This window comes from Heterodontus francisci, chromosome 5, assembly GCF_036365525.1.
Source record: "Heterodontus francisci isolate sHetFra1 chromosome 5, sHetFra1.hap1, whole genome shotgun sequence".
NCBI lineage: Eukaryota > Metazoa > Chordata > Chondrichthyes > Heterodontiformes > Heterodontidae > Heterodontus > Heterodontus francisci.
Genome location: NC_090375.1, coordinates 55,573,935 through 55,592,773, shown reverse-complemented (window position 1 = coordinate 55,592,773; position 18,839 = coordinate 55,573,935). Strand labels below are relative to the sequence as shown.

The following is an 18,839-nucleotide window of genomic DNA, read 5'->3' as shown; positions in this document are numbered from 1 at the left end:
TCAGCAGAGTACTGAGGGAGTTTTTTTTTATTCATTCCTGGGATGTGGGCTATGCCAGCATTTATTGCCCACCCCTAATTGCCCTTGAGAAGGTGGTGGTGAGCTGCCTTCTTGAACCGCTGCAGTCCTACCACTGTGAGGTAGGTACACCCACAGTGCTGTTAGGAAGGGAGTTCCAAGATTTTGACCCAGCAACAGTGAAGGACCAGCGATATAGTTCCATGTCAGGATGGTGTGTGACTTGGACAGGAACTTGCAGGTGGTGATGTTCCCATGCATCTGCTGCTCTTGTCCTTCGAGGTGGTAGAGGTTGTGGGTTTGGAAGGTGCTGTCTAAGGAGCCTTGGTGCGTTGCTGCAGTGCATCTTGTAGATGGTACACACTGCTGCCACTGTGCGTCGGTGGGGAGGGAGTGAATGTCTGTGGATGGGGGTGCCAATCAAGTGGGCTGCTTTGTTCTGGTTGGTGTCGAGCTTCTTGAATGTTGTTGGAGCTGCACCCATCCAGGCAAGTGGAGAGTATTCCATCACACTCCTGACTTGTGCCTTGTAGATGGTGGACAGGCTTTGGGGAGTCAGGAGGTGAGTCACTCGCCGCAGGATTCCTAGCCTCTGACCTGTAGCCACGGTATTTATATGGCTACTCCAGTTCAGTTTCTGGTCAATGTTGATAGTGGGGGATTCAGCGATGGTACTGCCAATGAATGTCAAGGGGAGATGGTTAGATTCTCTCTTGTTGGAGATGGTCATTGCCTGACACTTGTGTGGCGCAAATGTTACTTGCCACTTATCAGCCCAAGCCTGGATATTTTCCAGGTCATGCTGCATTTCTACACGGACTGCTTCAGTATTTGAGTCGTCGCGAATGGTGCTGAACATTGTGCAATCATCAGCGAACATCCCCACTTCTGACCTTATGATCGAAGGAAAGTCATTGATGAAGCAGTTGTAGATGATTGGGCCTAGGACACTACCCTGAGGACCTCCTGTAGTGATGTCCTGGAGCTCAGATGATTGACCTCCAACAACCACAGCCATCTTCCTTAGCGCCAGGTATGACTCCAACCAGCAGAGAGTTTTCCCCCTGATTCCCATTGACCTCAGTTTTGCTAGGGCTCTTTGATGCCATACTCGGTCAAATGCTGCCTTGGTGTCAAGGGCAGTCACTCTCACCTCACCTCGAGTTCAACTCTTCTGTCCATGTTTGAACCAAGGCTGTAATGAGGTCAGGAGCTGAGTGGCTCTGGCGGAACCCAAACTGAGCGTCACTGAGCAAGTTATTGCTAAGCAAGTGCTGCTTGATGGCACTGTTGATGACACATTCCATCACTTTACTGATGATTGAGAGTAGATTGATGGGGTGGTAATTGGCCGGGTTGTACTTGTCCTGCTTTTTATGTACAGGACATACTTGGGCAATTTTCTACATTGCCAGGTAGATGCCAGTGTTGTCACGATACTGGAACAGCCTAGCTAGGGGTGCAGCAAGTTCTGGAGCATAGGTCTTCCTCAGTACTATTGCCGGAATATTGTCAGGACCCATAGCCTTTGCAGTATCCAGCGCCTTCAGTCGTTTCTTGATATCACGCGGAGTGAATCGAATTGGCTGAAGTCTGGCATCTGTAATGCTGGGGACTTCAAGAGGTAGCCGAGATGGATCATCAACTCGACACTTCTGGCTGAAGATTGTTGCAAATGCTTCTGCCTTATCTTTCGCACTGATGTGCTGGGCTCCCCCATCATTGAGGATGGGGATATTTGTGGAGCCACCTCCTCCAGTTAGTTGTTTAATTGTCCACCACCATTCACGACTTGATGTGGCAGGATTGCAGAGCTTAGATGTGATCCCTTGGTAATGGGATCGCTTAGCTCTGTCTATTGCATGCTGCGTAAGCAGTTTGGCATGCAAATAGTCCTGGGTTGTACCTTCACCAGGTTGACACCTCATTTTGAGGTATGCTTGGTGCTGCTCCTTCATTGTACTCTTCATTGAACCAGGGTTAGTCTCCTGGCTTGATGGTAATGGTAGAGTGGGAGATATGCCGGGCCATGAGGTTACAGATTGTGGTTGAGTACAATTCTGCTTCTGCTGATGGCCCACAGCACCTCATGGATGCCCAGTTTTGCATTGCTAGATCTGTTCGAAATCTATCCCATTTAGCACGGTGATAGTGCCACACAACACCTGAGTAAGGCACTGTCAGAGATGCTGTTAAACTGAGGTACCATCTACCCCCTCAGGTTGATGTAAACGATCCCATGGCACTGTTCGAAGAGCACTGGAGTTCTCCCCCATGTCCTGGCAACACTTGCCGCTCAACCAACACCCAAAACAGTTGATCTGGCCATTTATCTCATTGCTGTTTATTTGACCTTGCTGAGCACGAACTGCTGCTATTTTTTCTACATTACAACAGTGATTACACTTTGAAAACATACTTTCGAACATCCTGAGGTAGTGAAAAGCTTTATATAAATGGAAGTTTGTTTTCTTCTTATTCACATACAATTAATTACTTTGAAATGTAGTGACTTTATTTGCAGACAAATACGTGTGGTGGTTATTTTGAGCATAGCAAGCACCCATAAAAATGAATGAGATGAATGATCAGTTAATTAGTTACTATTGGTGGTGTTTGTTGATGATTATGGCCAGAGGAACAGCAAATTCATTGTTTTTTAATGATGTTGTTCCTTCCAAATCATACAAACAGGGATTTGGGACATCAGTTTAATGTCTGTTCCAGAGGATAGCTCCTCTGACAACACTGTGCACTCTCTGTATCAAATTGGACTGTCAGTCTACATTATCCACTCGCAGCAAGACTTGCGCACACAATCTTGAGGCAAGAAATTGGATATTAGTTTTGTTTCTACAGTCCTCAATGAGTGTACCTACATCACATTCTGATATTAAGGTGGCTCACTTTTGCCTCTCAGGAGGAAAGTCATGGATCCAAATCCCACTCCTGAACTCAACACACAATGTAGACTAACATCCCAATGCAGTACTGAGGGAGTGCTGCACTGTCAGAGGATATGTTAAGCCTATTCAAGGTGGATTCGATGGCCTGACTTGGAAAAAAAAGCACTTGGCTCACACTTCTCCCTCAAGCAAAAACAGGTGCTGTACAGAGGGAGTGCTGCATTGTCAGGAATTATATTGTTTGCATATTAAACAGGGATTCTGTCCACCTGTTCAGATAGACATTAAAGATCTCATGGTACTCTTTAAAGAGGAGCAGAAATTTCTCCGGGAAAAATTTCATCACTCAACCAAACACAGATTAACTGGTTATTCATTTCATTGATGCCTGTGGGACCTGGTGTGTGTAAAATGGCTGCCATATTTGCATACATAACAGTAACTGCATTTTAAAGTAATATGGAGCACTTTGAATGTTTGAGACACATAAGGCAATATATAAATGCAAATCTTTCTTCCTCAATCCCCAGTCCCATCTCAACATTTTGTTTTGCTTTTTGAACACGTGGAATTTTTTTTTTTTAATTTATTCAACTGGCAAAGACAGAATTTATTGCCCATCCCTAGTTGTTACTGAGTGTCTTGTTAGGTCAATTTTGAGATAAACAGAAAATCTATGAAACGAAAGGTGGTCATTTGGCCCAGAAGTTAAGTGTCAACTATATTGCTGGAGTTGCATATAGGCCAGCAGGGCAAGGATGGTTTACTTCCCTGAACAGCATTGGTGAATAAATCAATTGCATTTTTATAACCATTTGACAGCTTCATGGTCGATACCAACTTAACAATACTGAATTCAAATTCTCAAACTATCATGACGTGATTAAAAGCTTAAATGGTACATTAAGAGTAGGTTATCTCTCATTTCACATGGGGCTCTTTTCAACTTCAGATCGAAAGACCTACTAATTCCATCTAGCTTCATACCACCAGAAATGATTGCTGCTAATAGAGACTGTGCCTTCGATACTAACTCACATCAAGAGCAGTAAGCAAGAAGTCGTTCATCCCACCCTCAGTGGAAGGATCCATCATGTCTCGTATTAAGTGGAGTTCTGCGCCCAGGTGCAGAATTCTATAGTGAAGAGAAAATGAAAGTCAAATCTGCATCATTTTTGTTTTATTTTAGTTTTGGGTGCTTGCAATGCATGCAAAAGTATTTAAATAAAACACCATTTATTCTGCTTGCTTGAACAATCCCAGATTAGTTGAAGCATGAATGAGACACTGGTTAAGCATTCCTGGGTGCATTCCTAGACATGGTACGGTTCCCTCTACAGTGTCCCATCAAACACTCCCAGGCCATCTTCTTCAAGGGTTAGATACATAGTAAAGTTCCCTCGACACTACTCCATCAAACATTCCTAGAACAGGTACAACAGGGATTAGATACAGAGTAAAGCTCCCTCTATGCAATGCCAACAACTACTTCCAGGGTATTGGAGGTGGTCTAGGAGCTGAGTAGACATATGGCCCTTTGAGCCTGCTCTGCCATTCAATATGATCACGGCAGGTCTTCTACCTCAACTCCACTTTCCTGCCTCCTCCCCATTTCCCTTGATTCCCTGAGAGAACATAAATCTGTCTATCTCAGCCTTAAATATGCTCAATATTGGAGCATCCACAATACCCTTGAGGTACAGAATTACAAAGGTGCAAAACTCTTTGAGTGAAGATATTTCTAGTCTCAGTCCTAAATGATTGACCCTTTATCCTGAGACTGTGCTCCCATGTCTAGATTCCCAAGCCAGGTGATATACCTTCAAGCCAGTTCAAAATCACATATGTTTCGTTGAGATCACTTCTCATTCTTATAAACTCCAGAGTCTGGGCCCAATTTACTCAGCCTCTCATCACAGGGCAACCTTCTCATCCCAGGAACCAATCTAGTGAACATTCGCTGTACTGCCTCAAAAGCAAGTACATCCTTAGATATGGAGACCAAAACTGCACACAGTAAACGGTATAGAAAAGTTATTCTGGAACTTTTTGTCTAATTAATGTGTGGAAATAGGACAAGGTACACAGGTTCAAACAGGTAAATGTTACGACCGACTGCTCCAGTCAAAGCCCCCAATCAAAATATACGATTCTGATTGTGGTGGGAGAAATGCACTGTTAATTCAATCCCGTCCCTCCACAGATCACCAAACATAGCATTTTAAACTTTCCAAATTAAAGAAAGACCCAGCCAAATTGTACCATCTATTAACCCCCGAATGAGGTTAACCAAACCAGGTGTCTTTTTAAATCAGTAAATTAACTGTTCAATTTTAAAAATGAAAGATATAAGATATTATGAAGATATAAACAACACTTACAATAGAAAAAATTAGAGTCCTTGCAAATTTACAGCCCAATGTTACTTGAAGTCCTCACAGCCGTCCAATGGGAAAAAAAATGTTCTTCCACAGTAGAACAGTGTGTAGTCTAATTCCAGCAGTAAGTGATGATTCCTTCCTTCAGTGAATTCAATTAACGACATGCAAACACTTTTTAAATGAATCAATTTGGCTTTAGAATTTTTAAGGGATAAAAGATTGTCCCTGTCTAACTTCCCTTCCTTCAGTTTAAATTACCAGAGATCTCTGTTTTGGCTTGACGTTTTTTAGAATTTTGAGAGATAATAATAATTAAACAGACAAAATTCTTTTCCTTCAGTTTAAATGGCAGAGAGCTCTATATTCAGGTGTTAACACCAACTGTCTGTCTGTATTCTCTGTTAGAACAGACTGTCTTCAACTAAAAAGCTAGTTCAAAATTGAATTGTAACAAATATATCGCACGATGCTCAATCCAAGTGGCTGTATCCATGGTAACGAGAATGCACCCTTTGAATAGCAGTCTCCGAATGGCTGTATCCAAGGCAACGAAAATGCACCTTCTCGGTATCTCCGGAGGCCTGCTGGTTCTTAAAGCTGTACTGATCCTTTGCAAGCCTTAAAGGTACAGCGCATATTCCCAGAAAAAAAAACCTACAGGACCGTGACATAAAAGACAACCTGCAAACCGATAAGACTCATCAGCCTTTTTTTTTTACTCGTTCACGGGGTGTGTGCATCACTGGCTCGGCCAGCATTTACTGCCCATCCCCAATTGCCCTTGAGCAGCTGGTGGTAAACTGCCTTCTTGAACCGCTGCAATCCATGTGGGGTAGGTACACCCACAGTGTTGTTAGGAAGGGAGTTCCAGGATTTTAACCCAGCAACAGTGAAGGAACGGCGATATAGTTCCAAGTCAGGATGGTGTGTGACTTGGAGGGGAACCTGCAGGTGGTAGTGTTCCCATGCATCTGCTCCGCTTGTCCTTCTTGGTGGTAGAGATCGCGGGTTTGGAAGGTGCTGTCGAAGGAGCCTTGGTACATTGCTGCAGTGCATCTTGTAGATGGTACACACTGCTGCCACTGTGCGTCGGTGGTGGAGGGAGTGAATGTTTGTGAATGGGGTGTCAATCAAGCGGGCTGCTTTGTCCTGGATAGAGTCGAGCATCTTGAGTGTTGTCGGAGCTGCACCCATCCAGGCAAGTGGAGAGTATTCCATCACACTCTTGACTTGTGCCTTGTAGATGTTGGACAGACTTTGGGGAGTCTGGAGGTGAAGTAGGCCTCTGACCTGCTCTTGTAGCCATGGTATTTATGTGGCTACTCTATTTCAGTTTCTGATCAATAGTAACCCCCAGGATATTGATAGTGGGGGATTCAGCGATCCTAATGCCATTGAATGTCAAGAGGAGATGATTAGGTTCTCTCTTATTTGTGTCACGAATGGATGCAAACCCCTTTGTAAATTATGTTGTGCATTTGAGTATTAATGTCGACCGCCATTTTATACAGCATGTTTTAAGTTTGTACTTCTGTGTTCTGATTGTCAAAATGAAGGAGCAAGGTCAGGTGGGACAGCCACTTGAAAAGAGTTTACCTTTCGGACCCAGGAGATCCCTATCCAAATTGTGTGGACTCTAAACTGTAACAGTTTGTGAGTACAGCCTGTCCTCCATTATACAGCTGCCGTGTGCTAGAGACACATCTCCCTGCAAGAAGCCACAGCCTGCCTTGAAGCTGCAGCAACAGTGAAGCTGTCTTGAAGGCCTTTTCAACAAGAAAAAAAAATAAAGAGAAGCCACACTTTGACAAATATAGCATGTAAAATCAACAAGACAAGCTGCAAGTAACAAGAGAAAGGGCGGCACAGTGGCGCAGTCGTTAGCACTGCAGCCTCACAGCTCCAGTGACCCGGGTTCAATTCCGGGTACTGCCTGTGTGGAGTTTGCAAGTTCTCCCTGTGTCTGCGTGGGTTTCCTCCGGGTGCTCCGGTTTCCTCCCACATGCCAAAGACTTGCAGGTTGATAGGTAAATTGGCCATTATAAATTGCCCCTAGTATAGGTAGGTGGTAGGGAAAATATAGGACAGGTGGGGATGTGGTAGGAATATGGAATTAATGTAGGATTAGTATAAATGGGTGGTTGATGGTCGGCACAGACTCGGTGGGCCGAAGGGCCTGTTTCAGTGCTGTATCTCTAAACTAATAAAAAACTAAAAGAAAAGATGTGATTTCTATCAGTTTCCTCTTTATCTAAAATAAGATGACTTCAATAATTTAACAGTCTCCATTATTACCTCTGAGAGTGCACAGAAAAAGAAATTTGCAGGGGAAGAGATAACTCCAACAACTCCTCTCCTATTTGGCATTTCTAATCAGTGATGTCCAACTTTTGGACACTTTTTTTGATATTCATGGACACCAGTTTTAACTGAAATCCATATTAGCGAGTAGTTAAGTTTCTATTTAATGAATGTCCTTGCTTTTTTTTAATGCCTTTAACCTTTCCATAAACACATAGAAAAATAGGAGCAGGAGTAGGCCATTTGACCCTTCGGGCATGCTCCGCCATTCAAAAAAGATCAGTATCCTGTTCCCGCTTTCTCCCCATATCCCTTGATCCTTTTGGCATTAAGAAATATATCTATCTCCTTCTTGAATATATTTAATGACTTGGCTTCCACTGCCTTCTACGGTAGAGAATTCCACAGGTTCACCACCCTCTGAGTGAAGAAATTTCTCATCTCGGTTCTAAATGGCATATCCTGTAACCTGAGACTGTGACCCCTGGTTCTGGACTCCCCAGCCATCGGGAACACCCTCCTTGCATCTAGCCTGTCTAGTCTTGTTAGAATGTTATAGGTTTCTATGAGATCCCCTCTCATTCTTCTAAACTGTAGTGAATATAGGCCTAGTCGACCCAATCTCTCCTCATACATCAATCCTGCCATCCCAGAATTCAGCCTAGTAAATCTTTGCACTCCCTCCATGGCAAGAACATCGTTCCTCCAATAAGGAGACCAAAACTGCACACAATACTCCAGATGTGGTCTCACCAAGGCCCTGTATAACTGCAGCAAGACATCCTTGCTCCTGTACTCAAATCCTCGTGTAATGAAGGCCAACATACCATTCGCCTTCCTAACTGCTTGCTACACTTGAATGTTTGCTTTCAGCAACTAGTGTACAGGGACACCCAGGTCTTGTTGCACCTCCCCCATTCCCAATCTATCACTATTCAGATAATAATCTGCTTTTCTGTTTTTACAACCAAAGTGGATAACCTCACATTTATCCACATTATACTGCATCTGCCATGCATTTGCCCACTCACTCAACTTGCCCAAATCACATTGGAGCCTCTTTGCATCCTCCTCACAGCTCACATTCCCCCCGAGCATTGTGCCATCTGCAAACTTGGAAATGTTACATTTATTTCCCTCACCCAAGTCATTAATATATATTTTGAATAGCTGGGGCCCAAGCATGATCCCTGCGGTACCCCACTAGTCACTGCCTGCCACCCAGAAAAAGCCGGGGTTAATCCTACTCTCTGTTTCCTGTCTGTCAATCAATTCTCAATCCATGCCAGTACCTTACCCCCAATCCCAAGTGCTTTAATTTTGCACACTAACCTCTTATGTGAGACCTTACCAAAAGCCTTCTGAAAATCCAAATACACCACAGCCACTGGTTCTCCCTTATTTATTTTACTAGTTACATCCTCAAAAAAGTCCAGTAGATTTGTTAAGCATGATTTGCCTTGATGATTTGTAAACCAGCATAGGTTTACACCCATGCTGACTTTGTCCAATCCTGTTTATGCTTTCCAGGTGTTCTGCAATCACATCCTTTGTAATAGACTCTAGCATTTTCCCCACTACTAATGTAAGGCTAACTGGTCTGCAATTCCCTGTTTTTTCTCTCCCTCCTTTTTTAAATAGTGGGGTTACATTTGCCACCCTCCAATGTGTAGGAACTGCTCCAGAGTCTATAGAATTTTGGAGGATGACCACCAATGCATCCACTATTTCCAGGGCCACTTCCTTTAGTACTCTGGGATGTAGATTATCAGGTCCTGGGGATTTGTCAGCCTTTAACCCCATTACTTTCCCCGAGTACTATTTTTTTTTACTAATACAGATTTCCTTCAGTTCCTCCCTCTCATGGGACCCTTGGTCCCCTAACATTTCTGGGAGGTTATTTGTGTCCTCCTTTGTGAAGTCAGAACCAAAGTATGTGTTGAATTGTTCTGCCATTTCTTTGTTCCCCTTTATAATTTCCCCAGTTTCTGACTGTAAAGGACCTGCATTTGTCTTCACTAATCTTTTGCTGTTCACATATTTATAGAAGCTTTTCCAGTCAGTTTTATGTTCCCCGCAAGTTTACTCTCATACTCTACTTTCCCCTGCTTAATCAACCTCTTTGTCCTCCTTTGCTGAATTCTAAACTGCTCCCAATCCTCAGACTTGCTGCTTTTTCTGGTAATGTTATATGCCTCATCTTTGGATGTAATACTGTGGCTACAAGAGCAGGTCTGAGGCTAGGAATCCTGCAGCGAGTAACTCACCTCCTGACTCCCCAAAGCCTGTCCACCATCTACAAGGCACAAGTCAGGAGTGTGATGGAATACTCTCCACTTGCCTGCATGGGTGCATCTCCAACAACACTCAAGAAGCTCAACACCATCCAGGACAAAGCAGCCTGCTTGATTGGCACCCCATCCACAAACATTCACTCCCTCCACCACCGACGCACAGTGGCAGCAGTGTGTACCATCTACAAGGTGCGCTGCAGCAACGCACCAAGGCTCCTTAGACAGCAGCTTCCAAACCTGTGACCTCTACCAACTAGAAGGACAAGGACAGCAAATGCATGGGAACACCACCACCTGCAAGTTCCCCTCCAAGTCACATACCATCCTGACTTGAAACTATATCGCCGTTCCTCCACTGTCACCGGGTCAAAATCCTGGAACTCCCTTTCTAACAGCACTGTGGGTGTACCCACCTTCCATGGACTGCAGCAGTTTGAGAAGGCAGCTCACCACCACCTTCTCAACTGCAATTAGGAGTGGTCAATAAATGCTGGCCTGGCCGTCGATGCCCACATCCCATGAATGAATAAAAAAAACGAACAACCACAGTAGGAAGTACCAGGGATCTTCCCCAATTGTGTAGTGACTCGGTCCTAAGCAGGCAGGCCAGGTTAGTTGAAAGGGAACCAGTGCCCCAGCTGGATGAGCCAGAGGTCTGGTTAGCTAAAACTTTCTTTAAGGACCTATCTGATGGGGAGGAAGTGCACAGCCGAGCCTCCCTAATTGACGCCCAGCAGGCAGATCCTGAAATAAAGCACATAGCACAGACTGTATGTTCTGAGGCAGAGGCCACCACGATCCCCGAGTGTTACGACTTGCGAGATGGGGTTGTAATGTGAATGTGGAGACCTCCTGGGAGACCTGCAGAGGTGGAGTGGACAGTGCTCCACCAGATTGTAGTGCCCCCAAAATACCGGCGAGAGATTTGAAGGATAGCCCATGCTAATCTGATGGCTGGACACGTGGGTACTCAGAAAACTTTAGCCCGAGTAAGTAAACACTTTTTCTGGCCTCGCCTCCAGTCCGAAGTGGCCAAATATTGAAAAACCTGCCATGCTTGCCAGGTTGCAGGCAAACCCGAGGTCACAATTAAACATCCCCCCCCCCTCAAATCCATTCCGGCATTTGGCAACCCCTTTGACCAAGTTTTGATAGACTGTGTGGGGCCACTACCCAAAACCAAGCCCAGTCAACCGGTGAGTATTTGCCACAGCGTGGAAATACCTGAGGACATCCAGGAGGAGTCAGTCATGGGGGAGGAGACCCCGGTTAAACCCCTGACTATCAAACTGGTAAACGCCAAAGTCTTAAGAGACTTAACCACCCAGCTGACACACCTAGCACAAAAGCAGCAGGAGGACGTGTTCACCCTGCTAAAAAAATTTAAAGAGACCTGTAAAGATTAGCCAGCCATACCACCCTAGCAGGTCACGGCATGGAGGTGGGAGACACACTGCCAATCAGGTGGTACCCTGCTAGCTGAGCCCTGACAAGCTAGCTGAGGTTAGACAGGAATACAGTACATGCTGGATAAGGATATAGTTGAGCTGGCCGTAGTTGGAGCTTCCATGTTGTTCTGGAGCCGAAGCCAAATGGACCCGTATGGCCTGCTATTCCCCTGCAGACTTCTTACCACCCTGCAGAGCATTGGGGGTCTACAGTCCAAGGTGCGCATCTGATCAGTTATCAGACTGGTGCTCATACAGAAAATACAACATTAATGGTCAATCTGACAGTGGAACCATCATCCATTGTCCATAATTTACCAGAGACATGTGAAAACACTCCTACAAAGGTGACATTATCAAGTGTTTCCCCAGGTACCCTGACTTGCTGTCCAGTGAAGCCATATCAGGACTTAGGGGACTCGTACAAAGGGAAAGTACCTGGAGCACATTCACCAAAAGCTTGCTCATCTTCTGTTCCGATCTGGAATGGAGGTGGATCTGAATCCATCAGTGAGCTCATCCGGCTTGGTGAATCTGCTTGTACATACAGCCACAGAAAGAGCACAGACCTACCTGAATTTCAACGGAATAGTGTCAAGCAACCACAACAGAAATTGAAGACATTGAACCAAGGGAACAATGGGTTTTGCTCTTTTCCTGCTAGTTCTGTCACTGTACCTGTACCTGACACTAATCAGGAAGAAATGTTGAAACCAAGAAGGTCTGCTGACATCTTGCCTTCCAGAAATCATTCCACTGTATTAGGCACTAATGTGTGGCAGCTTGGAGAATCCATAACGGTGCCATATTGAGAACCAAAAGCTGGTCCCAAACTTTAGCACCCTAACCATCCCACTAACAGAGGCACTGACACAAAAAGCAAAGGTGGTATTGACAGGATGCGTGCCAGAAGGCGTTTAAATAAAATTGAAAGCCATCTTTGTGAATGAGCCCGTATTAGCTCCCCCAGACTTCAGCAAACATTTAAGTATGAATGAGCGAACGAATGAAAATCCCTTTACGTCTTTACTTCTTTTCAATGAAAACCATGTAAAAACTTGCTGGATTTGTCAAAGTGTGGCTTCTCTTTAATTTTTTTTCTTGTTGAAAAAGGCCTTAGACAGAAGTCTATGCAGTTTCAAAATAGGCTGTGGCTTCTTGTAGGGAGATGTGTCTCCAGCACACGGCAGCTGTATAATGGAGGACAGGCTGTACGCACAAACGGTTACAGTTTCAAGTCCACACAATTTGGATAGGGATCTCCTGGGTCCTAAAGCTGGACTCATTTCAAGTGGCTGTCCCACCTGACCTCTCTCCTCCATTTTGACAATCAGAACACAGAAGTACAAACTTAAAACATGCTGTATAAAATGGCAGTTGATATTACTACTCAAATGCACAACATAATTTACAAGGGAGATCGCATTCCATTTGTGACACCTTTACCCCTCGTGGAAAAAAATTAACTGCCTGTTCGTAACATTTGAAATAGTCATTGCCTGGCACTTGCAAATGTCACTTGCCAGATATCAGCCCAAGCCTGGATATTGTCCAGGTCTTGCTGCATTTCTGCATGGATTGCTTCAGTATCTGAGGAGTCGCAAATGGTGTTGAACATTGTGCAATCATCAGCGAACATCCCCACTTCTGACCTTATGATGGAAGGGAGGTCATTGATGAAGCAGCTGAAGATGGTTGAGCCTAGGACACTACCATGAGGAACTCCTGCAATGATGTCCTGGGACTGAGATGATTGACCTCCAACAATCACAACCATCTTCCTTTGTGCTAGGTATGACTCCAACCAGTGGCGGGTTTTCCTCCTGATTCCCATTGACTGCAGTTTTGCTAGGGTTCCTTGATACCATACTCGGTCAAATGCTGCCTTGATGTCAAGGGCAGTCACTCTCACCTCACATCTTGAGTTCATCTCTTTTATCCATGTTTGAAACAAGGTTGTAACAAGGTCAGGAGCTGAGTGGCCCTGGCAGAACCCAAACTGAGCAGGTTATCGTTAAGCAAGTGCCGCTTGATAGCACTGTCGACGACACCGTCCATCACTTTACTGATGATCGAGAGTAGACTGATGGAGCGGTAATTGGATTTGGGTTGGATTTGTCCTGCTTTTTAGCTTTTTGTGTACAGGACATACCAGGGCAATTTTCCACATTGTGGGTAGATGCCAGTGTTGTAGCTGTACTGGAACAGCTTGGCTAGGGGTGTGGCTAGTTCTGGAACACAGGTCTTCAGTACTATTGCCGGAATATTGTCAGGGCCCAGAGCCTTTGCAGTTTCCAGTGCCTTCAGTCGTTTCTTGATATCATGCGGAGTGAATAGAATTGGCTGAAGTCTGGCATCTGTGATGCTGGGGACTTCAGGAGGAGGCAGAGATAGATCATCAACTCAGCACTTCTGACTGAAGATTGTTGCAAATGCTTCAGCTTTATCTTTCACACTGATGTGCTGGGCTCCCCCATCATTCAGGTTGGGAATATTTGTGGAGCCACCTCCTTCAGTTAGTTGTTTAATTGTCCACCACCATTCATGACTAGATTTGACAGGATTGCAGAACCTAGATCTGATCCGTTGGTTGTGGGATTGCTTAGCTCTGTCTATCGCATGCTGCTTATGCTGTTTGGAATGCAAGTAGTCCTGGGTTGTAGCTTCACCAGGTTGACATCTCATTTTGAGGTATGCCTGGTGCTGCTCCTGGCATTCCCTCCTGCACTCTTCATTGAACCAGGGTTGGTTCCCCGGCTTGATGGTAATGTTAGAGTGGGGAATATGCCGGGCCATGAAGTTACAGATTGTGGTTGAGTACAATTCTGCTTCTGCTGATGGCACACAGTGCCTCATGGATGCCCAGTTTTGAGTTGCTAGATCTGTTCGAAATCTATCCCATTAAGCACGGTGGCAGTACCACACAACACGATGGAGGGTATCCTCAATGTGAAGATGGGGCTTCATCTCCACAAGGACTGTGCGGTGATAATTTCTACCAATACCATCATGGACAGATGCATCTGCGACAGGTAGATCGGTGGTGGTTCCCTCACCACATGCCGCAGACCCTTTAGGACTCAGTCAGCTCTGTCAGTATTTGTGCTACCGAGCCACTCTTGGTGATGGACATTGAAGTCCCCTACCCAGAGTACATTCTGCACCCTTGCCACCCTCAGTGCTTCCTTCAAGTGGTGTTCAACATGGAGGAGTACTGACTCATCAGTACAGGGGGCTGGGGGGGTGGGGGTGGGTGGGGGAGGAGGTTTCCTTTCCCATGTTTGACCTGATGCCATGGAATGTCATGGGGTCTGGAATCGATGTTGAGGACTCCCAGGGCAACTCCCTCTCAACTGTATACCATGGTGCCGCCAGCTCTGCTGGGTCTGTCCTGCCAGTGGTACAGGACATGCCCAGGGATGGTGATGGCAGTGTTTGGGACAATGTCTGTAAGGTATTGTTAGGTCCGGGTGAGAAAAGTGTCTCGGGGTCCCTCTCAGCCTTCACCTGGTCTTACCGTAATGGGGTTTAATGTTAAACACACTGTTTTTAGCTCTCGCTAGGTGAATCCTTGTTCACTGCCTTCCAATTATAAGGCAAAGAAACCAGCGCAAACAGGTTTTCTCAGGTTTAAAGAAGAAAAGTTGATATTTATTAATCTTGAACTTAAACTCTAATTTGGTTGACACCTACGGATACATGACACACCCATGCTAGCATGCATACGCAATACACACGTGCAAATAGAAACAGAAAACAACAGGAGAAAAGTAAAGTGGAAAAGTTTGAGGCAATATCTGAAGAGTTGTTGTTACGATTCTTCGAACTCACTGTAGAGTCCTTGTTTGTAGGTAGATCTTGCTTTTCGTTGGGGCCCAGAATTCTTCATAAACCTTGTTCGCTGTAGAAGACTTTTCTCTCTTGGGGTTCATGTGTCTTCAGTGGATTCAGAGGCTTGTGAGAAAGAGATGGGAGCAGACAGGAAAGATCTTTTCAGTCCAGGAGCAAACAGGCTTTCTGAGTTCAAACTCTCTGGGGCTAGTTCAAAAGACCCTGGAGCAGCCAGTTAGTTGTGTGAACAGCTGGTCTAACCAGTTCTGAATTGTATCACCTTCACAGTCTCTGGAATGCTCCTCTTACACACAATGCCTGGTGATCAAGTCCATTGTGGGTTGAACGTGTCAAGGTATAGTCCTTTGTCCTTCCAAGCACGGTCTGTTAATATGCAAATGTCTTTTTCCAGCCACAGCTGATCTGTTTAACAAGTCATTTTCTCACTCCAGCAATAGTTTAAAATCAATGTTCATGACAAAATTAATGTCCCTCATTCTTGGCATGACAGGTATGATTACATGAGTATGACAATGTCAGGCTGCTGCTTGACTAGTCTGTGGGACAGCTCTGCCAACTTTGGCACAAGCCCCTAGATGTTAGTAAGGTGGACTTTGCAGGGTCAACAGGGCTAGGTTTGCCATTGTCGTTTCCGGTGCCTAAGTCGATGCTGGGTGGTCTGCCTAGTTTCATTCTTTATTGACTTTGTAGCGGTTTGATGCAACTGAGTGGCTTGCTAGGCCATTTCAGAGGGCATTTAAGAGTCAACCACATTGCTATGGGTGTGGAATCACATGTAGGCCTGACCAGGTAAGGACAGCAGATTTCCTTCCTGTAAGGACATCAGTGAACTAGATGGGTTTTTACGACAATCGACAGTGCTTTCATGGCCAACATTAGATTAGACTGGCTTTTAATTCCAGATTTTATGAATTGAATTCAAATTCAATCTTCTGCCATGGTGGGATTCAAACCTATGTCCCCACAGCAATATCCTGGGTCTCTGGGTTACTAGTTCAAAGACAATACCACTATGCTCCACCTCCTCCTTGGATAAGATAATGGGGGAAAAAGTCCAGGAATAATTTTATCAGTAGTTGGAGATTTATGGGGAAGGCCAGTCAACCCATCAGTAAATAAACAAAGGTCTCCCCATCTATTGTTAATGATCATATGCTTCATCCTACATGCTTAAAGAGGAACACCCTAATTAGTAAAAAAAAAGTTCACTAGTCTACGGTATTCCACAGCAGTGCCTTCTTTTCAAAACACATCACATCTGAGATGTTAAGACTCATTCAGCCACAATGCTATGAAACATCTGCCTCTTACCTTGCCCTGGAAACCACGTAAACCAGCAACGGTAACAATTCATCCATGGACAGACTGTACTCCCTCTCTAGCACTTGCGTCACCGTGCTCTCAATCTCACGGTAGGTTTTCACGATGGTGTCCAGCTTATCCTGAGGGTCTGCTGTAGTACTGTAGAGACAGTTTTATACTTGCTAAATTATATTTTTGACAGCGTTGTCACAACTATAGGCTCGAGTGGCCTTTTGGCCTACTCCTGCTCCTATTTCTTATTATGAGGTTCGGAAGCTTTGTTTACGTTGAATTCTCAGATACCAAATGTTAAGGGAATAGCAACTATAGGGGTTTAGTGCTATGGAGTGTTAAAAGTGATGGTGACCTTCAGGTGTCTGTGCTTTGACTATTAAAGAAGATGGTACATCAGTACTGTGAAACTAACAAATGACCTATTATCATAAACTAACATTTAGCTTTATTAGAACCCTTCTTTGTAGTATGATAAAGTGGAAAAACTTAGGGAATAGGGCACTGTATAGGCAAGATGTCAAGGCAGAGGAATTCTGGGAGATTACATCAAGTTTTCAAATACTTTCTTGCAGCAAAATGGTGAGACCTTGAGAGCAGACAGTGAAAACAGCTTTTGCATATATTTGTCTCGTAGTGAGATAAGGCATTCTCGAAAAGTAAAAGCATTGCGATAAAGTAGTCAACACAAAGACCCCTTTGTGCACTACTTGCGCAAAATCTGAAAGATTAGCAACATCCTTGGTTGGTTAAGAAAGGCGTTCTTTAATACAAGACTAATCACTAATTGGGAGGGGGAGGATCAACTGGAAAGCTGCCAGGATAAAAGAAGTCATGCCCTTGCTATTGTATGATAGAGTACAATAACAACAACAAGAGAAACTATGAGAGAGCTAAAAGCTTGAGGACCCAAAGCTGCAAGAGAAAGAGTCGTGCGCTCTGCCGTCCAGTCTCTAATATGGGTAGTATCTGTGTAAGACTGTTAATTACTGCCTGAGTTTGTGACTATGGTTTATCTGAGAACTTAGCAAACTTGTCCTTACCTTTATCTCAATAAAGTTGATCCATAACAAGCTGTTGTGCTGCCAAGTCTGCTCCCACCTTCGAAGTGGGTATAAAACACCCCTATCTTATCAAATCTTACACCCGTTCAATAAAACCCACAGTTCCCTTCTCAATGCTCACCTTATTTTTTGGAAACACAAGATGGCGGAGGTGAAGCAGACGTCTTTCACACTGGAGTTTCTCTGTATACAAAACACAAGATTTTCCAGACTTAGTGTTGTACAAACATGCACTGTAGATCCACCATCATGCTTATTCTCCATTACAATCCCAGCTGCTGTCATACAAAATCTTCTGGCTGGAATGTGACAATTTGAAGGATCAGGGAGGGCCCCATAACTGTCTCTCAGCTTCATCAGCCCACTGTATATATGCAGTAGGCTATCCACTCATCTCCATCGGGTTGTCAACACTCCCAGATTTTTTTTTTAAATTACAAAAATTTTAAATTTCTTAATTTTAAATACCTCAATTATACCATCCATCAATCTTCTCAACTCAAGGGAGTAAAAAGGCAAGTTTATGCCTTTAAGCCCTAGTATTATTCAGGTAAATATGCACTGTACCCCTTCCAAGGCCAATATATCTTTCCTGATGTTTGGTGCCCAAAACTCAATGTAGTGCTCCAGATGGGATCTGGCCAAGGCTCTGTACAACTGAAGCATCACTTCCTGCCTTCTGTATTCTAGTTCCCCTGAGATAAAGGATGACATTCCATTAGCCTTTTGGATTACTTTTTGCACCCGTGTACTTAGATTTTATGGATTTGTTTACGTGGACACCTTAAATCCCTTTACTCCTCCATAGCTCCTATGTTCACAATTAAGAAATTATTCCATCTCTCAAATTCAAAGTGGACGACCTCAAAGTTCCCCAACATTGAACTGCATCAGCCACAGTTTTTTCCCCACTCATTTAGTCTCTTTGTAACTTTCTCCTCCCATCTACACAACTTACTGTTCCACTTAACTTATTCTCTTATCTGCAGTCTTTAATATACAACTCTTTATTCTTACCTCTGAGTTATTAATATATATGAAGAGCTGCGGCCCCAATTCAGATCCCTGGGAAACACCATTTGTCACTTTCTGTCAATCAGGGGACGACTCTTTATCCCAACCAATTACCAACCCATATCACAGCAGTACCCACAATTGCATGTGCTCTCATTTTTGCTAATTATGCAGTACCTTATTAGATACCTTCCAAAACTTGATCAAACCCTTCTAGACATCAATAGATATTCCCCTATCAGCCATG

The 18,839-nt window shown here is 44.3% G+C and overlaps 1 protein-coding gene across 5 annotated transcripts in view; it reads right to left on the bottom strand.

Moving 5' to 3' along the window:
- The window catches only part of LOC137369848 (ALS2 C-terminal-like protein), a 179,869-nt gene that overhangs the window by 10,577 nt on the left and 150,453 nt on the right, over window positions 1-18,839 (bottom strand). For 4 of the 5 annotated variants that reach the window (XR_010975026.1, XM_068031458.1, XM_068031456.1 and 1 more), the window contains 3 exons: window positions 17,700-17,761; window positions 16,512-16,661; window positions 3,963-4,059 (listed from right to left, as the gene is read on the bottom strand). Coding sequence is in view for 3 of the 5 variants with exons in the window: in XM_068031458.1 (XP_067887559.1) it covers window positions 3,963-4,059; window positions 16,512-16,661; window positions 17,700-17,761 (309 nt within the window). In the remaining 2 variants the exon portion in view is untranslated. Of the gene's footprint in view, window positions 1-3,962; window positions 4,060-16,511; window positions 16,662-17,699; window positions 17,762-18,839 lie in introns of those variants that run through there. The other variant, XR_010975027.1, reaches the window with a different exon arrangement.